We start from the raw sequence: 19,262 nt of genomic DNA on the forward strand, positions 1-19,262 counted from the left end.
CTTTTCATTACTGCTTTTCTTAATAGGTCAAGTTCTTATTTACGTTATAAAGTATGATATTTACAAATATCAAGTTATCGTGTTTTTTGAGAAATTATGAGAAACAAACAAAAATGAAAAAGATAGGAATAGCAATGAATAGTGATGTGGGTATAGAAAATGTAAGAGATATGAATGCAAAGCAATCAGTATTTAGGATATTGACCATAGATTTCGAAAAAAAAATGCTGCATATTGAGCGAAAACTATGATTATATTATAAGGCTGTCATTTAAAGCATAATGAAACTATTCCCTTTTCATTTTAATCGAATAAGATAGTAAAGATTTTTGAATTAGCTAGAAACTGATGAGATGTTTTCACAAATCAGATTTTTAATCTCTATAATGCATAATTCACTCAATATCTCAATTTTGATATTGCGAGATATTTTTGCTATCGGTTTCGCAATTTTGACACAATAGCAAGAGGGTTCTATAAGCATTATTATCAACGTAGAATCTGAATATCATATCAGAAAATGTCGCAAATCTGACATTTACCCGACAAAATAGCAAAAATAATTGAATACTTTTCGCAAAAACTTGAAAAATCGATAAAAATATGAAATATAGATATTAAAGAGACTTTTTATATAATATTCATAAAGATTTTCCAAAAATATGATACCGCAAAATTAAAAAAGTGACGTCTTGAGTGGAGTCAAAGGTCGAAATTGCTAGCTAAATGTTTTTTTAGCGAAATTGCGTATTGTACGTTTTTTTCGCAAAACGAAACCCTTAATAAAAGTGATTGAGGTCATAGCAAAACGGCTGTTTCAGTCATTAATTCTTAAAAATAAAAAGGGTAAAAACTAAATACAATGGGTAAAATTCAATAGTGTCTGTGCTATCGTTCAATTTGAAGGTGTCTTTTGAAACCGCAAGACACATTGAATTTTTGAATAGTGTATTATGGTTTGACAGACACCAATGAAAAAAATAAAATGATATTTATTTTAAATATATAAGATCCTTATATAAAATATAAATATTTTATCGTTTTATTTTCTTGTTTTAGAAATGTTTTTTATTGAAAAATCAATAAAACTAACTCCAAAATAAAATTTTTGATTTAAAGACACTATGATGACACCAGGCAAATCTTCCAAGACACCTATCGTCGGGAATCTAACAACCCTATTAATCACTATCATTGATATTGAAAAGTGACTTATCAGAAACATTCCGATCGCAAATTCATTACATGATTTCGCTTTTCAAATTCAAGCTTTCTGTATAAATTAAAGCAAAATCGTGAGCTGATGGTCGGAATCAAAGCTCAAAATTAATTTTAGATCGAGAATTTGAGAAAAATTCCAATAAATTTTGTCACTTTTTAGAAATTTCATGAAGAAATGTAATTATAACGAGCTCATGGAGTTAACTAAAGATTATCAAAATGTTTTTGATTCATTGTACAAGCTTAAGACATTTGATAACGCGGAAATTGATAAAATTTACGATGATATTAAAAAGAATTTGATTGAAACGAAAATTCTAAACCCAGAACAGATTGCAAGCAAAATTTCTAATATAGCACAATACAATAATCGTTACTTTAAATCATATTGGACAATTTTCAAAAAACTATTTGAAGAATATCGTATCAAAAAAGCTCCAGATATCACATCCGTATTTGATTATTTTGTTTTTAAAGAATATGGTATTGTTCTTGATCAAAAAAATCAATATTTCTTCCAGTTCTATGACCCTATCGCAATTTCAATTGATGTTCATGAAAAAAATTCAATTTTCATGGCAATTATGAATGATGATATGAAATCATTTATTGGATTCACAGAAAAAGAAGGATTTGATGAAAAGATATTATTCAATACTCATTTTTATCCTAATGAATTGCAATCATTACTTGAATTTTGTTGCTATTACGGCGCTGTAAATTGTTTTAAATTTTTGATTACAAAATTTGACTCAAAAATCACATTTTCATGCCTTCGTTTTTCATTTCTTAGTGGAAATGCTGATATCATGAATGAATGTTTAAAGCAAATAGAGCCTGACAGAGAGTGTATGAAGTATGCAATTATATCACACAACATAGATTTTGTTACTTTTTTGATGAATGAATATCATATCAAAATTTATTTATATGAATGCTATAGTTATAATAATCTTCAAGCATTTTTTGTTTATTTAGATCAAACAAATGATATTGATCTATGCTTAGTTTATTCTCCATTTTTTAATATTCCTTCTCTTTGCGAATATCTAATTTCTCATGAGGCAGATATTAATGCATCAAATGAATTTGGACAAACAGCTCTTTGTTCCGCAGCATGGATTGATAGTAAAGAAATTGTAGAAATACTTATTAATCATGGTGCCAATATCGAATCCAGGAATGAGTTTGAAAGAACAGCTCTTCATGTAGCAGCAAATAGAAATTGTTATGATGCTGCTGATGTTCTTATTTCTAGTGGCGCAGATATTAATGCAAAAGATAAAAAATACAATACACCACTTAATTTGGCTACAATATCTGGTTATAAAGAAACCTCTACACTTCTTATTTTCTATGGTGCAAATGTTAATGCAAAAGATAATGATAAAAAGACCCCTCTACATTGGGCTGCGTATAACAATCTCGCAGATATAGCAGAACTTCTGATTTCACATGGAGCCAGTATCAATGCAAAAGATCGAGATGGATTAACTCCTCTTCATTTAGCTTCGCATTATAAGTGCAAGGAAACAGCAAAAATACTTCTTTCCCATGGTGCTAACGTTCATGCACTAGATGGCAAGAAAAGAAAACCTATTTATTTTGCTTACAATAATAACGATAAAGAAATGATTCATCTGCTATCTTCGCATGAAGCATAAAGAATTAATCTTCATATTCTATAATGATTCCTTGTATCATTAATAAATTTGGAAATAAATAACTTGTGTGCTTTATTTTTTATATAGATAAGAATAATTTATGTAATTATTTAGAATTATAATTTAAAATTAATAAAGGATTAGTAACATTTTCATCAATGACCGTTCAAAAATCAAAGATATCATAACATCATCTTAGCTTTTTCATGAAATTCATAACAAGAATAGATATTTACATCAAAAAATCCTATGGTTCTTATCAAAAATGACCATGATTATGAGATATTTACATCATCAATATTCTATAAACAAAATAAATGCGATTTGTGTACGTTTATTATTTTCATTTTCTAATGTCTAATAAGGCCTATGATTTCAACACTCTTCTTTCTCCTGCATTTTCTAAATCAATTCCTAATTCCAATGCAGATTCAAACTTCACTCCCTCAACACCCATTCCAGTTGACATCTTTAAAGTTGATGTGATGGCATTTCTCAACAGTTTCAAAGAGAACAACATTCCAATCAAACCAATAACAGAAAACCAAGTTCATACTAGACGTACACTTGTTGATATAAAGCAAGCTGCTAATACAATGAATACATCTACAACCAGAAAGCGCGAATTCGAAAGAAGAAGTCTCAAAGCGGCCCCTCGTCAAGTTAACATTAAGTTTTAAGACTATTTATTATTTATTTTTATCAATTCTATTTGTTATATATTAATAAACGCATACTCATTCTGTTTTTGTACACATATCAAAAAAAATTAACATAATACTAATGTTGAATAAAATAACACACATTTATAAACAATAATATAATTAGTTTTCTACATTTTCATTGAACTTCTGTCCAAGGACAGATTCTTGCTTCGCAAAGGCCCTATTAAGGACCTCTTTCATTTCTCTTGATATCATATCAGTTTGGCCGCGTGGAGTTTGGAAATTAGTATTTGGTTGGTTTACATCTGCGCCATTTTCAATCAACATTTGTGCAATTTGGACATGATCTCTCAAAACAGCGTAATGTAGAGGGGTATTTGCAAATCTGTCAGGAATATTAACATCAGCTCCTTTCTTTATAAGATATGAGACCATTTCTATGTCAGAATTCAACATTTTACAAGCCATGACTAAAGGCGTCTCTCCAAAACCGTTTTTCTGATTAATATCTGCTCCGATTTCGAGTAAATAATCAAACAGATCAGAATTATTGTATTTGATTGATAAATGTATTGGTGCAAGTCCAGATTCATCAAAAAAGAAAATTGAATCAGGGAATTTTCCATTAATATAAGAAAATAGATCAGTTGCATGCATCTCAATACATTTAGATATCAATATACCGAGTTCTATATCACGACCAGTATCTAATAAGTAAATAACAAATTCTACATATCCAAGATCTAAAGCTAGCTTCGTAATTTCATTAAAATTAGCATCTACATCCATATCTATCATATGAATCGCTGCGTGAATATTATGATGTGCTAAGCAAAATTGAGTAGATGTTTTCAATTCGGGTTTATTTTCAAATATATAGTTAAATATATCAGTTGAATGATGAACAATCGATTGTCTCAAACATTCATCGTCAATTTCATTAAATTCTGTACATTTCATGAAAATTTCAAAATTTTCCCCAGCTGCAGCATACCAAATTAGATGATCTTTGTGCTCTCTTGTCAGTTGATATCTTTTATTCAAAAGAATATCCGTTTCCTTTTTTAAACCAATTTTCTTAATATCTTTTAAAAATTCATTTAAAAAACTCTCAAAACACTTTCTAGCTCCGTGAAATGCAGCAAATTCTATCCAAAGACACGGAGTTGGGAGATGAGAATGAATTTTTGTTTCTAATGGAGAAATTTCAACGATTTTCTTTCCAAATCTAGTGCAATATTTATCAAGATCATCAATTTTTATTAGATAATCTGTTGATGTAGGAATCACTCCGTATTCAACAAGATCATGACTAGCATTTGGAAATTTATTTCTAAATTTGATAATATCGTTGAATTTTTCGATTTTCCTTTCCATTTCTTTATATAAGTTCTTGTATAAAGTTTGCTGTGGATCTTTTTTGGTATGATTATATTTATTATCATTTATTTCAAGTTCAGCTTTGCGCTTTAGGTTTTGTAGTTCTACGTTAATTCTGTCTAAGGAATTTTGAAGCTCTTTAATTGATCCAAATTGCTCATTTAAAATTTCTAATTCAGGTGGAGTTTTATCGAGTCGAGGTAGTCCAAATTCATCCATAAATGCATATAAGAATATCTCATTTCCAGGTTTCATTGCTTCTTCATGAATTTTATCGAATTTATAAACTTTATTCTTCATTAAATGATTCAATAAGCTGCATGCTTTGTTTTTGAATATTGATGTAAACAGTATGGTCTTAAATTGAGCAGAAAATGTATAATTTTCGATAAGATTTAATAGTAAATCTGTGTAAAAGCTTATATTTGAAGGTCTAATGCGTGAAGCATATGTTATTTCGTTAGCAATCATTACTAAACCTGGATCACATAATACATATGTCGAATTTGAAATGTTTTGTGCGATTTCGAGTATATTTTCCGTTGAAATATGTTGTACATCATATTGAAACTGAAGATATGAAGTTATATACTCTGGAAGATCATAATGCATCATAGTCAGATTAACAAGATAAAGAGCACACCAAAAATAATGAGCTCCTTATGTGTTTTCTGTTATATAATTGTACAGGCTATATCATTTAGATTGATGTTACCTGGATTAATTCTAAATTTCTTAGATTCATCATTATTCAATTTTGCTCAAGTATCTCGAAATATACTTCATGTACAAAATTTATGTTCATACGAAAATAACCACGAAACCATATTTTTTGAAAAAAAAATCCACAAATTAACCAAATATTTGAAAAAAAAGGAAGCTATTTTCCTTAAAATCAGTTACTTATAAAAACTTATTATTTATTATAGTTGCATTGACCAAATTGGCCAATCTACTTTGTTTTCTCGTCTGTCTTCTGTACTTCAGCAAGAAGGAGTGTAGAGTTAAGCTCTCCTCTCTCGACTTTCTTCGTCTTTGTGCACATCTTAGAATCATTATCTTTCATAATTATACCCATTAAAATACTTATAGCGGCGCAAACACCACTGAACAACCAAACTCCCATTTGGTAGCCCTTCCATGTGTGTACTGGTTTATCTCCAACTTTAGTATCGTAAAGTGGGATAATTGCGCCAGAAATCATCTGGAAAACTCCGGCCATGAGGTTGAGGAAGAAGTTTGCAATGCCAACAGTTGATCCTGAAACAACAGGGCAATAATAGCTTGTTGCAATTGGATAACTGAGACTTAAAACAGGACGTGAGAATGTACCAATAATTGTCCAGTAAATCCAAATTGTAATGTATGTAGCCTTGTTACCAAGGAAGAATAGGGTGAATAATGGTGCTGCTATTAAAATAGCGCTATCAATTAAAACAATCTTCTTTGATTTCACCCATTTAGCGATCTGTGGCAAAATAATGGAGCCAATTAAAACGCCTGTATGGAAAGAAAGCATGGCTGAAGCTCTCTGGTTTGGAGTGAAGTGTAAAACATCTGTTAAGTAAATACCGCCAGAGAAACCTGCAATATTCAAGAAAACTGATACCGTGCCGACATTGAATAGAACAATGACCCAGAAATAGCCATAAATGAGGACTTGCCAGATATTTCTGAATAAGTTAGATAAACTCTCACAGAATGTCTCTTCTTTCTTAGCTTTGTTGGTTACATTGACTGGATCGAATCCTTGGCGTTCTGGACTACCACGGATGAAAATTAATACAAATGTACTTAAAACGCCGCCAACAATGCCAATGGTATGGAAAGCCCAGCGCCAGCCAAAAGTGTTGCAGAATGCTTGCAATGGTGTACCTGACAGGAAACCGCCGATACTGGAAAGTGCCATATTCAAACCAAGAACTGTAGGTAATTGATCTTTTGGATACCAATTTGAGAAGATTTTGAGTGCAGCGACGTATGTTGGCCCCGTTCCCAATCCTACTAAAATTCTTCCAAAGCTTCCAACACCCATGTTGTTAGAAAAGCCACAAATACTGGATCCAGCTGATGAAACTAATGCAAGGATTGCTAATACGATAGCAGGATCAAACAAATCGGACAGTAATCCCGAGAATGGTTGCATTACAGCGTATGTCCAAAAATATGACGATGAAAAGGTCTTCACTTCTGCTTTGTCGACACCATATGCTATGGCCATTTGATCTGCGACAACAGATGGACATGTCTTCTGGAAGTTTACTAACGTATTGAGAAGAACGATACTAACGAAAGCGCAAAAGCGCAGAATTTTGAACTTAAGTGGTCTCTTTGGTGGTGCTTGTACTTCTGACTCAGAAGGATTATCAAGAGTTATGGATACAATATCTTTGTTCTCCTTGTTTTCCATCACTTTGATTTGATTAGTTTACAACAAATCTTATATTCGTGATGAGTGACCAATTTTAAAGTCTATTAACATAGTGTATAAATAATGTAATATTGCAAGGATAACTTTTTTCAAATAAAATACACGATAAATTTATTCAATTATTTTACCTCATTTTTTAAATAAACTACATGAATTTATATTCCAATAAAATGATAGACGATGATGGCACTATCGTAATTTATTCAAAATTCGAAATGTTTACAAAATCGGAGAAAACGCTGGTTGGCCACATGATTTAGCTTATGTTTTATACACTATTTCCGAATTAAAAGACATTAAATCAATTTGAATATAATTCAAATTTTGGATAGCATTCAAATTTCATTTGAAAAATATACTTGCAACTTCAATACCTCAGATTTGATCGTTTACTTGGATAATTAGCCACAGCAAATGCATCGAAAGACTAAAGATGCAAATATATTATCTAAAATTCAAGTTCTAAATCAACCATCATCAAAAATTTTACATCTGTGATCAGTAGTCGTTCTTTAAATTGTATTTCGTCTAAAAACATCATTCTAATTAAAAATGAGCATTTATCTATTGAAATTCTAAGGTTTTCAAACAATTTCATATAAAACCTCATTAGATCACCAAATTAATAGGAGCCAATTATTTAAAAATCATATTATAAGAATTTGCTTTACTTTGAAACCATCAAAACTAATTTGAAATTTTGGATGACATTGATGTATCATCAGTAGTCATTTCAACACTAACCATCATACAGTTTTTATGAATCCAATAAATATACAAACGGAAAACTTTCAAACTACTTGTATTCTCTAGGCTGGAATATATTTAAAAAAAACAAAGCTCTTATCCAACATGCTTTAAGATGTATTCAAAGATTCCTTTATGCACTTTATATATTCGCCCTACAATCGAAATAAAAAATTATTGGAACAAATTTTTCTCTGAAAATAAACTGATTTGGTTTGAAATTAAGATATATTTATTTTTAAGACTATGATTCAATCAGGGTTATATTATTTAAAATAATTAATAGAAAATGTCATAAAAAAGAATCAGTTCTTGGTTTCTGGGAATAACTTAAGTACATCAAGTGTATACAACCAAGCGATGATGACTGGAACACAAAGAATTGTTGTCCAGAAAATCATTGTCGAAGAAACGCCCTGGCCTACACCAATTTCACATGCCATTGGGTAGACTGCAACAGCGCAAGTGACAGCAGCCATTGCAAGGACTTGTCTGATTTCGGTATTTGAAAGCTTCATAACCCAGCCAAACAAAACGCCGAAGAATGGGAATACGATGAATCTCCATACCAATCCAATGATGAACTCCGACCACTTGCATGCAATTAGTGAATGTTGAGCAAGGAATCCACCAACGCAGAACAAAGCGCAGGCAACGATTGGCTGGCCTGCAATCAGCATCAAACGGTCAAGGATTACAGGGAGTTTAAGTTTCGTAAGAGACCAAATGATTCCGATGATAATTCCTTGAATAATTGGGGATTTGAATACGGAAAGAATGGCCTTAATAACAACTTTGTAGCTGAATTTTTCTTCTGGCATATTGTTCTCTCTAAGGTACTCATTATTCTTGCGAATCTTCTAAATGGCGCCAAGAATCTGGTAAATGGGGACAATAACGATATCATTACTCATGATAATAACAGCGGTGATTGCGTTGTTTGCTTCGCCCCAAATGGAATTAAAAAGTGGAATTCCAATAATAACGTAGTTAACGTAAATAACAGGGAGTTGTATACTGATGAAAGTACCTAATTTGTCTTGGAAAGGTATAGCAAAGCATAAAATCGCCAATGTTATTTGACTGGCCAAGCTCATTAAAATGCATGCTGATAATGGCTTGAAGTTCATTTCGTAAAGGTTTCTGATTGCAAATGCACGGGCCATAAGAGGAATAAAAACTATTCTAAAATCAAATTTATTGATAAAACCAATGTATGACTTTGGAAATATGTTGAATTTGACGCATACATAGCCAATGGCTATTTCAAGAATGAGGGCAATGCCAACCCAAATAATCGGAGATAGTCCGTCATTTAAAATTTCTCACAAAATCTGGGCTCTCTCAATTTCGAAAAAACAATGCTGATCGTATATTTATTTAGGGTCATGTTCCGGCCAAGCAAGCCGTATCGTCATGGGATCACAGCGTCAATTTATTAAGGCATTTGAGGTTATTGTGTTAAATATATAATATATCTGATAAGCTAAATAGATTTTGCCTATAATATATGTGTAAATACTGAATATCGTCACAAAATAATTGAAATTTTCAAAAAATAACATTAAATAATCAATTGTTATAACAGAAAGTCACAATAATGTTCATTTGCGCTTTGATGTCAAGCATTTTACCATTTTATTATGAAGATATTATATTTCTCAATATTGTCATTAAACCTCAATGCATGTAATCATTATGCATCGTATCATAAGTATTATTTTTGAATTGAAGTTGTATTAAAGAAAATATGAATAAAAATACCTAAAATAAGAGAAATAAACTGAAAGAGAGATTTTAATATGATTATCTTGTACAACTAGAATAAGTTTGCCATTTTGATTTTGATCTGAAACTAACAAAATAATTAAAAATCAAAAATTATCGAGAGTTCGTTATGAATTTAATGTTGAACATTGGCAACCTTTGATTCAAGTAATGTGCAATATCCTTCAAGTTTTGAAATGGTATCTTCGAGGTTTGTGATGTCTGCTTCGATAACTGATAGGTTACTAAGGAATGATGCAACGCCAATCTCTTGTTCTTGAAGTGCTGTTGCCTTTTCTTTCAATGAAGAAGCTTCATCGACAAGCTCGCTATATTTTCCAATTGCAGCTTGATTTAACTGGAAAACAAGCTCAAAGTTATCAGAAAGCTCTTCAGCCTGGAGTTGCATATACTCTGCAATATTTTTTGTAAGATCATCTGCAGCGGCTTTGATAGGAGTTTCCTTTTGCTCAGTCATTTATTTTTTTGTTTTTTATGCGGAAAAAAAATTTATTGCTCACACAAAGGTGTTTATAAATTATGCTCACTCTATAAACTACCTTTATAATTCTCGGGCCTATATTGGGCCATGGTATCACAATTGCAAGAAAATATGAAGAAGATGAGGAAAATAATCACGATTCTTTTTTTGAACATATGAATAAGAGCTTTGAAAAAGATCTTCCACTACATTATGGCTAGTGAAAACTGACATTTAAATGAAAAAGAAAATCTCTAATTTCTGTTAAATCTTTGTTGAATGCAAATGAAAAAAAGACTCAATTATAGAAAATGTATCTAATCAATTGGTTTGCCAGTTAGAAATTAGTTTTCTGAAATAAATTGTTAATATTTCAATACTGAATCTTAAAATGAAGTAAATTATAGCTATGTTGATGAATTTCTATTATGGAATTAAAATTATAAATTTTGATTATCATCAAATATATAACAAATATCTTTAAAAAACAAAACAAAAATAATCAATATATAAATTAAACATTATTTGGTAAATCTTGAGGTACCAAATATGAATCAATTGGAATATAATAATATGAAACTTTTCTATCCTTAACATCAGTTACACTTAACTCTATTGGTGTCATCTTTAAAGGTTCAGCACATTCCAAAGTTGTTTTATCAAACAAAATTTGTCCTGGCTTTGCAATTTCCAACAATTTTTCAGCGATGGAAACAGGATCTCCATCTGCAATTGCAATAGGAGCAACATCAACAACTAATCTACAGAAAATAGGGCCACCTGTTGATAGTGCTCCTTTCCATTTCACTGTGAAATTCAACTTAATCATAAGTTCATGCAGAGCGATAGCTATTGATTCAAAGAAACCAAAACAATCTTCGACTTCTGTTATACCATTTTGATCTTCATTGAAAAGACCTGCAATGAAATAGCACCTTCCATTTCTTATATGCATGGTTGTTATATTAGAGAACTTGCCTAAAACACCGCCCAAACATTGTCTCATGCTATTCAATAGATTCATCACTTCTTTTTCTCCAAACATTCTTCCGTAATCGAGAAATTCACATAATTGTAAGACCACAAAACAACCAATTCCAGCGGAAAAGTTTATTGATTGTTCTCCGGAATGTATTCTTCTTGCAAGTGAATGCGGTATAACTGTTTCAAGCAAACTCAACGTTGTATTTGCTTCTGCTTGATATCTTTTATCATCTTCTGTTTCTTTAGTTATATCAAGGATTGACATTGAAACATAAGCATAAAAACCAGGCATTTCACTTAAATTCAATGAAATAGAGTCAGCTGTTGTTATACCATGAAGAGTTATTCTAAGCGGCCTATTGTCTCTCGAGATTCCTTTGAAAATAACGTTTTCCATTTTATCTTTTGCTTCAAGGAAATTTGCAAAACTTCTTTGAACATTATCCAACAAATTCGGTTGTTTCTTAAGTTCAAAGAAGATATTTAATATTGCTGCAAGATCGACATCACCTTGTATCTCTGATAAATCATAACTCTTGATATCAATGAAGCTTCCTTGTGTAGTAAACAAAAAGATTTTTTCAGGAATAAATTCAGAAACATTCGATTGCAACTGTGTTGAAACGCTTCGCTTAAATGTTGCTTCGTATTTGCTGAAATTACGTCTAGAAATGATCTTTTGGAGCCAATTGTTTATATAGAATGTATTTCTAAATATTTCAGGAGGAATTCCAGCCAAAATTTGTGTTGTCAAATTGAAATATTTTCTCAAATTCCTGGAATAATAAACAATTGGTCCAATATAAATTATCATTAACAGAATAATTGCTGCAACAGACATATGCAAAGCTGCCAAGAAAGAATGACTAATAACACTATTTGCGCCTTCTATATAAATCTCCGTTGTATTGGCTGTTTCTATAACAATATGGTCAACAATTAATCTGTTGTAATACAACCAATCACCAGTAGAAATGTTCAAAACAGAGAGATTCTTCGAGAAAATGTTTAATATTCCTCGTGTCGCACTCAAAAACAGCTGCATTTTGCTCTCTATCCCAAGATATTCGTAACCTTTATCACGTATAGAATAATGACTTCTTAATACTTCATTTGTGAATTTTTGCAAATCATTATTAGTTCCATCGAAAAGAGAAGCAATCATTGGATATTCTCTATATGTATAAGGAATATCATCATTTCCATATGTTAAATCTGATTCCAATCTCGAAGTATTCTTTAATATGTCTTTCGTCCAATCAACTAATTGTTGATGATCAAATAATCTGAGTTCTTCATTTTCGTAATTAAAACATTCAACAATTAATAAACTGACATATTGTAGACTGGAATATCTTCTTGTTGTATCACAAAGTTGAAAAATACGACCAATGAAACCTAAATTAACATGTTTTGCATAAAAAATCAATCCAAACATCGAAAGTGCACCAACAATAAAGAAAACAATCATTGAAACAGTGAACCCAATGATACCTGTTGTACTTGCTTCTTTTGAACTGTTTGTGAATTGATACAAACTTTCAACTTTCATTGCTTTTGATTTTTCCGTTGATTGACTTGTTTGTCCTTGACTTGCGCTTGTTAGATTCTTGTTGTTCTTCTGTTGGAGACCACTAGAAAAGAATGGAGATGATGAGGAATGGTAATAAACAAGCTTTTTGTCAATTTCGTTCTGTTTGTGAATTATATTACTCGCGATTTTTTCCGGAAGACTTAAATATAATGTCATTCGGAATGAGGACTCATGAATAACATAACTTCTAATAACTAACAATAAAATCAGGAAAAATACCAAAAAAGTGCCAGGCAAAATGTAAACTATCAATTTCAGAGTTTTATCAAATTCTCCAATCTCTTCTTCGGCGAGTTGCTTGAATCTATTGATAAATCTCGTTGTTAGATAGTTTATTGTATGAATTGTGCTTGTAATTGTCTTCATTTCTTCAGAACGGCAAATTGAATCTGAATTTGTGCCGTTTTTGTAGAATTCCTGGAAGTTTACAGCTAAGTTCCTAATGGAATTCGTAACTACACCAATTGTACGACCTAAGCATGCATGTATAGTTTGATTGAATAAAGTAATTTCAGAAAATGGAGTATTTAATGTATCAATCATTACTTTTCTTTGAGCTGTTGTAGTATAGAATGTCAATATCTTGTTTGGAAGTGCTTCTGACCCATTTAGTATGTATTCTGCCAAATTATTTGTTATATTTTCGTCTGTTTCAGGAATTGCACCCGATTTATACAAGCAAAGATGTCGAGCTGCAAGTGAAAGTGATGCTAGATCGATAATTACGTCTGATCCTCGTGTAATTATTTCTAATAAACTTGGATAACTCATTTGTCGTTTGAGAGTTGACCAAATAATACCAATAAAGCAAGCTATAATAACAATAAAGCTTAAAACAACTAAAGTCATTAACGCGCGGCTAGGACCACGCGATTTATATTTAACTCTTCTTTCTTGTTCAGCGTAAGTTGTGATGTTTGAGAGATATTCTGCATAACTACTGTTTGTGTCCTTCATTAATGTAGTTATTGCGTCTGTTCTTGTTTGATTTACGTTTTTATTTCCTTCAATTTTGCTTTCTATCATTGAGGAGCTAGTTTTATTGATGTACTTGTAGCATTCAAGGAAGGAGAATTTGTTTTCAAGGAGATAACTGAGATACATTGAAATTGCATCGATTGAATTTGGATAACATCTTAAAAGTTCATCGAAATGGGCTTGTGCGTCATTAATGGAATTTCTGAGTTTGCACAAACCTTCGTTCATAGAAGGAATGCTTTGGTTTAGAACTGCTGACCAAAATGAAGAAATACATCTTCGGCAACGAGCTTGAGCATTCATTGCTTTGACTTTTAGCGTTCTATAGAATATTGGTTGATCAGAAATTACATCTGTATGTTCCAAATCCAATAAATTAACAACAATTGTATCAAAATTTGATAATTTCGGATTTGATCTTAATGATTGAAGAATAATTGATTGCGTTTGTGCATTTTCATGATAATAATTGCATATCTGGGAGCATATCATCAACGAATTCTTATCAATAAAAAAATTTAATCCCCAACGAATGAAATCGAAGTTTGTTACTGCAGGCATTCTCATAGATGCACCAACTGTGACAATATTTTGGAACTCACGAGAAGTACTGATCTCCAAAGAAGAAAAAGCTTGCATTACATTGTAAGCTTCTTGAGTTAGAGCTACTTTTGCAGTGTTGTTACCAAATACCATTAAAGGAGGTGCTGGTGGTAATACTCCTGTACTTTGTTTGTATACTGAATATAGTTTCATTAAAAATCTGTTGGCATTTGCTCTTGTTAGAGTAAAGTATAGGAAATAATGAGCAATGTATATCACAATTATCACAAATAAATATATGATTGGCGTGATTCTTTTTGCGAAATATTTGATATCCATTAAAATTACCGAATACATACCTGAACTTAAGACTGTTAGTATATACACTGAATCTCTGGTATTCTGAAATACAGGATTTGCCATAAAATACCATAAAACAATTGGATTGCAAATAACTAAACATAAAATTGAAAAAATCAAGATATATATTGGTTTGTTCATGTCAAACAGACCTTCTAAAAGGCATAATAGTACAAAAAAGTAATCAAATGCAAGCACATTCATTAAATATGGTGACCATGGACGGAAAAGCATCTTAAAGTCAACAAATGTTGAGTGTCTGATCATCAAAACGCCATAATAATGAGCTGTAGCGGAAATCGAAACTGTCAAAATTCCAATAATGATACAGGCATATAATATTGGATCTCTGCGTTCATAGAATATAATCGATCTGAAGAGGACACCAAGATTAGAAGATGCTAGTACAAGAACAGTAGGGCATATCAAAATATTCGAAACGCAAAGATAATAAATTGTTTTGTTGGTTGTAGCTTTTTCTTTTGGATTTCTCCATATAACCATCATATGTATTGAGAAGTTGAAAATGTAAAAAACAGCGTAAATGAAGGTTTCGATTATATGATAAGTGAAATCTTTTGGACCAATGCCAAGATTGATAGGAAATGCAATAATTTTGATAATTATATCAGATGCAGACTCTGAGCCCCAAAAATCATCGGAGCTTGGCATTAAAAATATGGCTGCTATCTGAATCATACGAAGTATCATTGCTATTTGATGGAAAATAATACTAAAAGATTTAAATCTTGACATGTTTGCAGATAAATATTGAAAATTTGCTTGTAATTGATCCCATGTACCAGGTCCATCAGCTCCTTCCAATAGATTTTGACTGGATAAGCCTATAAAACCTTTAGAACGTCCGCTGCTTCCACTCGAAGTTCCTGAAGTTGTGCTATATTGAGAGTGGGCAGCATGCATATCAATCTCACAAAAATTGAAACGTTATTTCATAAATATTGTAAATTTGAACTGCAAAAATGCATCATGATATAGTTCTAAGAATAATTTAATATTCATATAAAATTTGTAAACTTCACAAATATAAAATCTATCATCATAAGAGTGAGAAATTTTGAGAAAACTCTTAGTAAGTAACAAAATCAAAACTATAAAATTGAAAGATTTACATAATATTTGGCGTGGCTTGAAAACCACTGGAATGAGTGAAGAATATTTAAAACTGTATGATGATTTTATCATGGCGTATGAGAAGCTCTATCACTTGCAATCGGATCAGCCTATTGATGAAGTTTTTAATCTTATTAATACTATTTTAGTCGATAAGTACAACATATCGCTATTTACAATTATAGGAAATATGATTTATGCAACTAGGTACAATTTCCGTTCTTGTTTGAAATATTTGGAATTATTGAATCAATTTTTCAAAAAATATTCGATAGCAGAATCAGATGTGATTGCATATTGTCCAGCAATCTATCCAGAATTTGATTTCTTTGCTAATATGGAAGAAATATGCCAATTTAGATTTTGGAAATCTATGATCAAAGGTGAAGATTCTATTGAATATATTATAATGCATGATTTAATTGATAAATTTAAAGACTATTCTATTCGCCACCAAATCGATGAAATTTTGATTAATAGCCATCAAAATTCACGTCTTTCTTTAATTGAAGCTTGTGCAATATATGGATCCGTCAATATATTTTATTTTATTCACTTAAACATGGAACAGGAAATAACCCAAGAATGCTTACAGTGTTCTATAATAGGTGGAAATGTCGATATTATTAACGAATGCTTAAAATTCAGAAATCTTGATAAAGTATGTTTGATTAATGCAATTATGTCTCATAATAATAATTTCCTCGAACACATTTTGCGGCATGATGTCATTCAGAAAGATGTGTTGTTATCTATTTTTGATTCCATAACTGACATAATTGAATCGCAAAACTTAAAAGCTTTTTTATTATTTTTCGAAAAGGATAAGAACACTGCTATTCCTTGGTGCGTTGGCTTCCCACAAATAGTTGAAATACTTAATGATGATGAAATTGATTTCTTGAAAGTTGATGATGATAATTGGAATATTCTCCACTATGCTGCCGTTTATAATAATATCGATATCTGTGGATTATTACTTTGTTGGCCTGAAATTTTCAAAAAATTGATCAATTCAAAAACTTGTGACGAATCTCTATCTCCAATTCACATATTAATAACAGAAGGTAAAAGTAACACTTTGATGATATCATTTCTATTAAATGGAGCAGATGTAAATGCAAAGGATTCTTCAATGAAGACTCCTCTTCATTATGCAGCTAGTGAAAATAACGTGCAACTAGCCTTTACTCTTTTGAAATTTGGCGCAGAAATAAATGCAAAAGATGAGAATGAGTGTACTCCACTTCATTTAGCATTTTATCATAACTGCAATGATATGATAACTCTTTTAATTTCGCAAAAGGCAGATGTTAATGCAAAAGATATTAATGGAGAAACGCCTCTAAATATTGCTATTTACCGATGCGATCTCTACAATGTAATTATTCTATTAAAATTTGGTGCAAATGTTATTGAAAAAAATAAATCAGGATTAACTGCCCTTCATTTGGCAGCAAGTGAAGGTTATAGTGAAATAGCAGTATATCTTATTTTTCACGGTGCAAATATTAATATATTATCAAGTAATGGTAGAACTCCTCTTCATTTAGCTGCGGAAGCTGGAAAGTTAGAAATGGTTCTAATTTTAATTTCTTATGGTGCTGATATTAGTATAAAGGATAATCATGGAAATACAGCATTTGATTGTTCATTAGATAATGATTTTACGAATGTTTCAAATTATTTTATTAGAATTGGGGTAGATATTGATGAAAAAAATGAAAAGGGAAAAACTCGCCTGCACCAAGCAATAGATGAACAGAATAAATTCAAAACCATTTATCTTATTAAGAGCAGCGCTTCTGTTCAAGTCAAAGACCTTGAAGGTAAAACACCACTTCATTATACTACAATAAATAAGTATCTTAACAGATATGAAATAATGGAAGAACTCATTTCTAATGGTGCAATAGTAAATGAAAAAGATAACGATGGAAAAACTGCCCTTTACTATGCAGAATTAAATCATGATAAAAATGCAGTTGATATTCTCATTAAACATGGAGCACAACAGAATTGAAAATATTTATTAATAGCATCAACTAGTAAACATTTTATCAGCTGATTTGCATTAATTCTATTACTGTCCTACCATTTGGTTTTTCCATGAATTAATTACATGTCAACCATTCGCGATAATGCAAAATTTGCACGCGCATTGGCAAAATAGTACTTGGATACTTAAAAATGCAATAAAAAAGTAATTATCATTCCAATGCTATCATAATTAGATTAGAAATTGAATTTAATACTAGATATTGTGTAAACGTAATTCAACAGATGTAAATGTATTGCTAATGCCAGAATTGCGCATAATATGAAATTGAAAGAAATATAAAGTGATAAAAAAGTGTCAATGTCAAGTCCAGAAAATCCAAGAATTGGGCAACTGAAAGCCGAGTTAGAAAAAATTGGACAAAGTGTTGCAGATCTTGATAACCACATAGATCAGATTTATTTGAAATACTTATCACAGCTCGAAGAAGTTTATCAACAAAAAATGAAAGAGCTTGAAGAGTGGAGAGAAAATGAAATAAATTCTGCACACAAGTTCCAAGAGGGCCAGGAATACTTAAATGATTGCAATTTCGAACACAAATTAGTCGAAATTCACGATAAAGTTTCAGAACTTACAAAATTCAAAGCAGGACTACTTAAATCGCAATTCCCTGAAGCATCACAATATTTCGTCGAACAAGGATACGATTTTTCATATTTGGGTCTCGATAACTCGTTAGCAAAGAAAGAAAAAGATTTTCTTATTACAGAAGATACACAGCAACCACTTCTTACAGATGAGGAAGCCCAAGCTGACATAGAATCAATCCGTCAACTTGATGATTGGAGACCAAAGGGAATTGAGCAAGGAAACCGCGTTTTAATAGAAATTCAAGGAATGCCACCAATCGTTGGAGTTGTTGGTGATTTTCTTGATAAAACATTCGAATTACATCTTGATTCCGGAAAAACACTCTTAATATCCAACTTAACTGTTAACAATGGTCTTGCAAAATTGTCAGTTGTGTAATTTTTATATAAAGATTTTGTTTGTTCATTAAAAAATATTTAATATATTTAATATATTTAATTTTAGAATTTTACCATATTATTATAACTGTAATGCTTACATATAAATTACTAAGTAGTGTTTTTCATAGTTGTTTATTCTACGAATGAACTATCAGGGATTTTATTGAATTGATAACTAGGAGAAGATCTTACATAATAACATCTGAACAGTAATTCCATCAGACTGATATTATTTATGCAAAATTGTGTCAAGCTTTTTTAAAATCTCATCAAAATAATA

At 31.0% G+C, this 19,262-nt stretch overlaps 9 protein-coding genes across 9 annotated transcripts; 4 read left to right on the forward strand and 5 right to left on the reverse strand.

Annotated features, from left to right (window-relative positions):
* Window positions 1-1,388: 1,388 nt before the first annotated feature.
* Window positions 1,389-2,956, forward strand: TVAGG3_0576770 (spectrin binding; the record flags this gene model as incomplete). The annotated part of the gene is made up of 1 exon (XM_001582145.1): window positions 1,389-2,885. One exon carries the CDS (start codon window positions 1,389-1,391, stop codon window positions 2,883-2,885), a length of 1,497 nt encoding a protein of 498 aa, XP_001582195.1.
* A 282-nt stretch (window positions 2,957-3,238) lies between these two features.
* On the forward strand, window positions 3,239-3,565 carry TVAGG3_0576780 (uncharacterized protein; the record flags this gene model as incomplete). Its single annotated transcript, XM_001582144.1, has 1 exon — window positions 3,239-3,565. The coding sequence occupies one exon, from the start codon at window positions 3,239-3,241 to the stop codon at window positions 3,563-3,565; it is 327 nt and encodes a 108-aa protein (XP_001582194.1).
* Window positions 3,566-3,709: 144 nt separating this feature from the next.
* TVAGG3_0576790 (spectrin binding) lies at window positions 3,710-5,542 on the reverse strand (the record flags this gene model as incomplete). Its single annotated transcript, XM_001582143.1, has 1 exon — window positions 3,710-5,542. The coding sequence occupies one exon, from the start codon at window positions 5,540-5,542 to the stop codon at window positions 3,710-3,712; it is 1,833 nt and encodes a 610-aa protein (XP_001582193.1).
* A 340-nt stretch (window positions 5,543-5,882) lies between these two features.
* On the reverse strand, window positions 5,883-7,340 carry TVAGG3_0576800 (major facilitator superfamily transporter; the record flags this gene model as incomplete). The annotated part of the gene is made up of 1 exon (XM_001582142.1): window positions 5,883-7,340. The coding sequence occupies one exon, from the start codon at window positions 7,338-7,340 to the stop codon at window positions 5,883-5,885; it is 1,458 nt and encodes a 485-aa protein (XP_001582192.1).
* Window positions 7,341-8,393: 1,053 nt separating this feature from the next.
* Window positions 8,394-9,385, reverse strand: TVAGG3_0576810 (intracellular auxin transport; the record flags this gene model as incomplete). The annotated part of the gene is made up of 1 exon (XM_001582140.1): window positions 8,969-9,274. One exon carries the CDS (start codon window positions 9,272-9,274, stop codon window positions 8,969-8,971), a length of 306 nt encoding a protein of 101 aa, XP_001582190.1.
* A 509-nt stretch (window positions 9,386-9,894) lies between these two features.
* On the reverse strand, window positions 9,895-10,358 carry TVAGG3_0576820 (biogenesis of lysosome-related organelles complex 1 subunit 2 family; the record flags this gene model as incomplete). Its single annotated transcript, XM_001582139.1, has 1 exon — window positions 10,012-10,353. The coding sequence occupies one exon, from the start codon at window positions 10,351-10,353 to the stop codon at window positions 10,012-10,014; it is 342 nt and encodes a 113-aa protein (XP_001582189.1).
* Window positions 10,359-10,823: 465 nt separating this feature from the next.
* TVAGG3_0576830 (guanylate cyclase protein) lies at window positions 10,824-15,742 on the reverse strand (the record flags this gene model as incomplete). Its single annotated transcript, XM_001582138.1, has 1 exon — window positions 10,871-15,487. One exon carries the CDS (start codon window positions 15,485-15,487, stop codon window positions 10,871-10,873), a length of 4,617 nt encoding a protein of 1,538 aa, XP_001582188.1.
* Window positions 15,743-15,980: 238 nt separating this feature from the next.
* On the forward strand, window positions 15,981-17,972 carry TVAGG3_0576840 (spectrin binding; the record flags this gene model as incomplete). The annotated part of the gene is made up of 1 exon (XM_001582137.1): window positions 15,981-17,972. One exon carries the CDS (start codon window positions 15,981-15,983, stop codon window positions 17,970-17,972), a length of 1,992 nt encoding a protein of 663 aa, XP_001582187.1.
* Window positions 17,973-18,308: 336 nt separating this feature from the next.
* TVAGG3_0576850 (uncharacterized protein) lies at window positions 18,309-18,980 on the forward strand (the record flags this gene model as incomplete). The annotated part of the gene is made up of 1 exon (XM_001582136.1): window positions 18,309-18,980. The coding sequence occupies one exon, from the start codon at window positions 18,309-18,311 to the stop codon at window positions 18,978-18,980; it is 672 nt and encodes a 223-aa protein (XP_001582186.1).
* Window positions 18,981-19,262: the final 282 nt, after the last annotated feature.

The sequence above is a fragment of the Trichomonas vaginalis genome, chromosome II (genome assembly GCF_026262505.1).
Source record: "Trichomonas vaginalis G3 chromosome II, whole genome shotgun sequence".
In the NCBI taxonomy this organism is placed as follows: Eukaryota; Parabasalia; order Trichomonadida; family Trichomonadidae; genus Trichomonas; species Trichomonas vaginalis.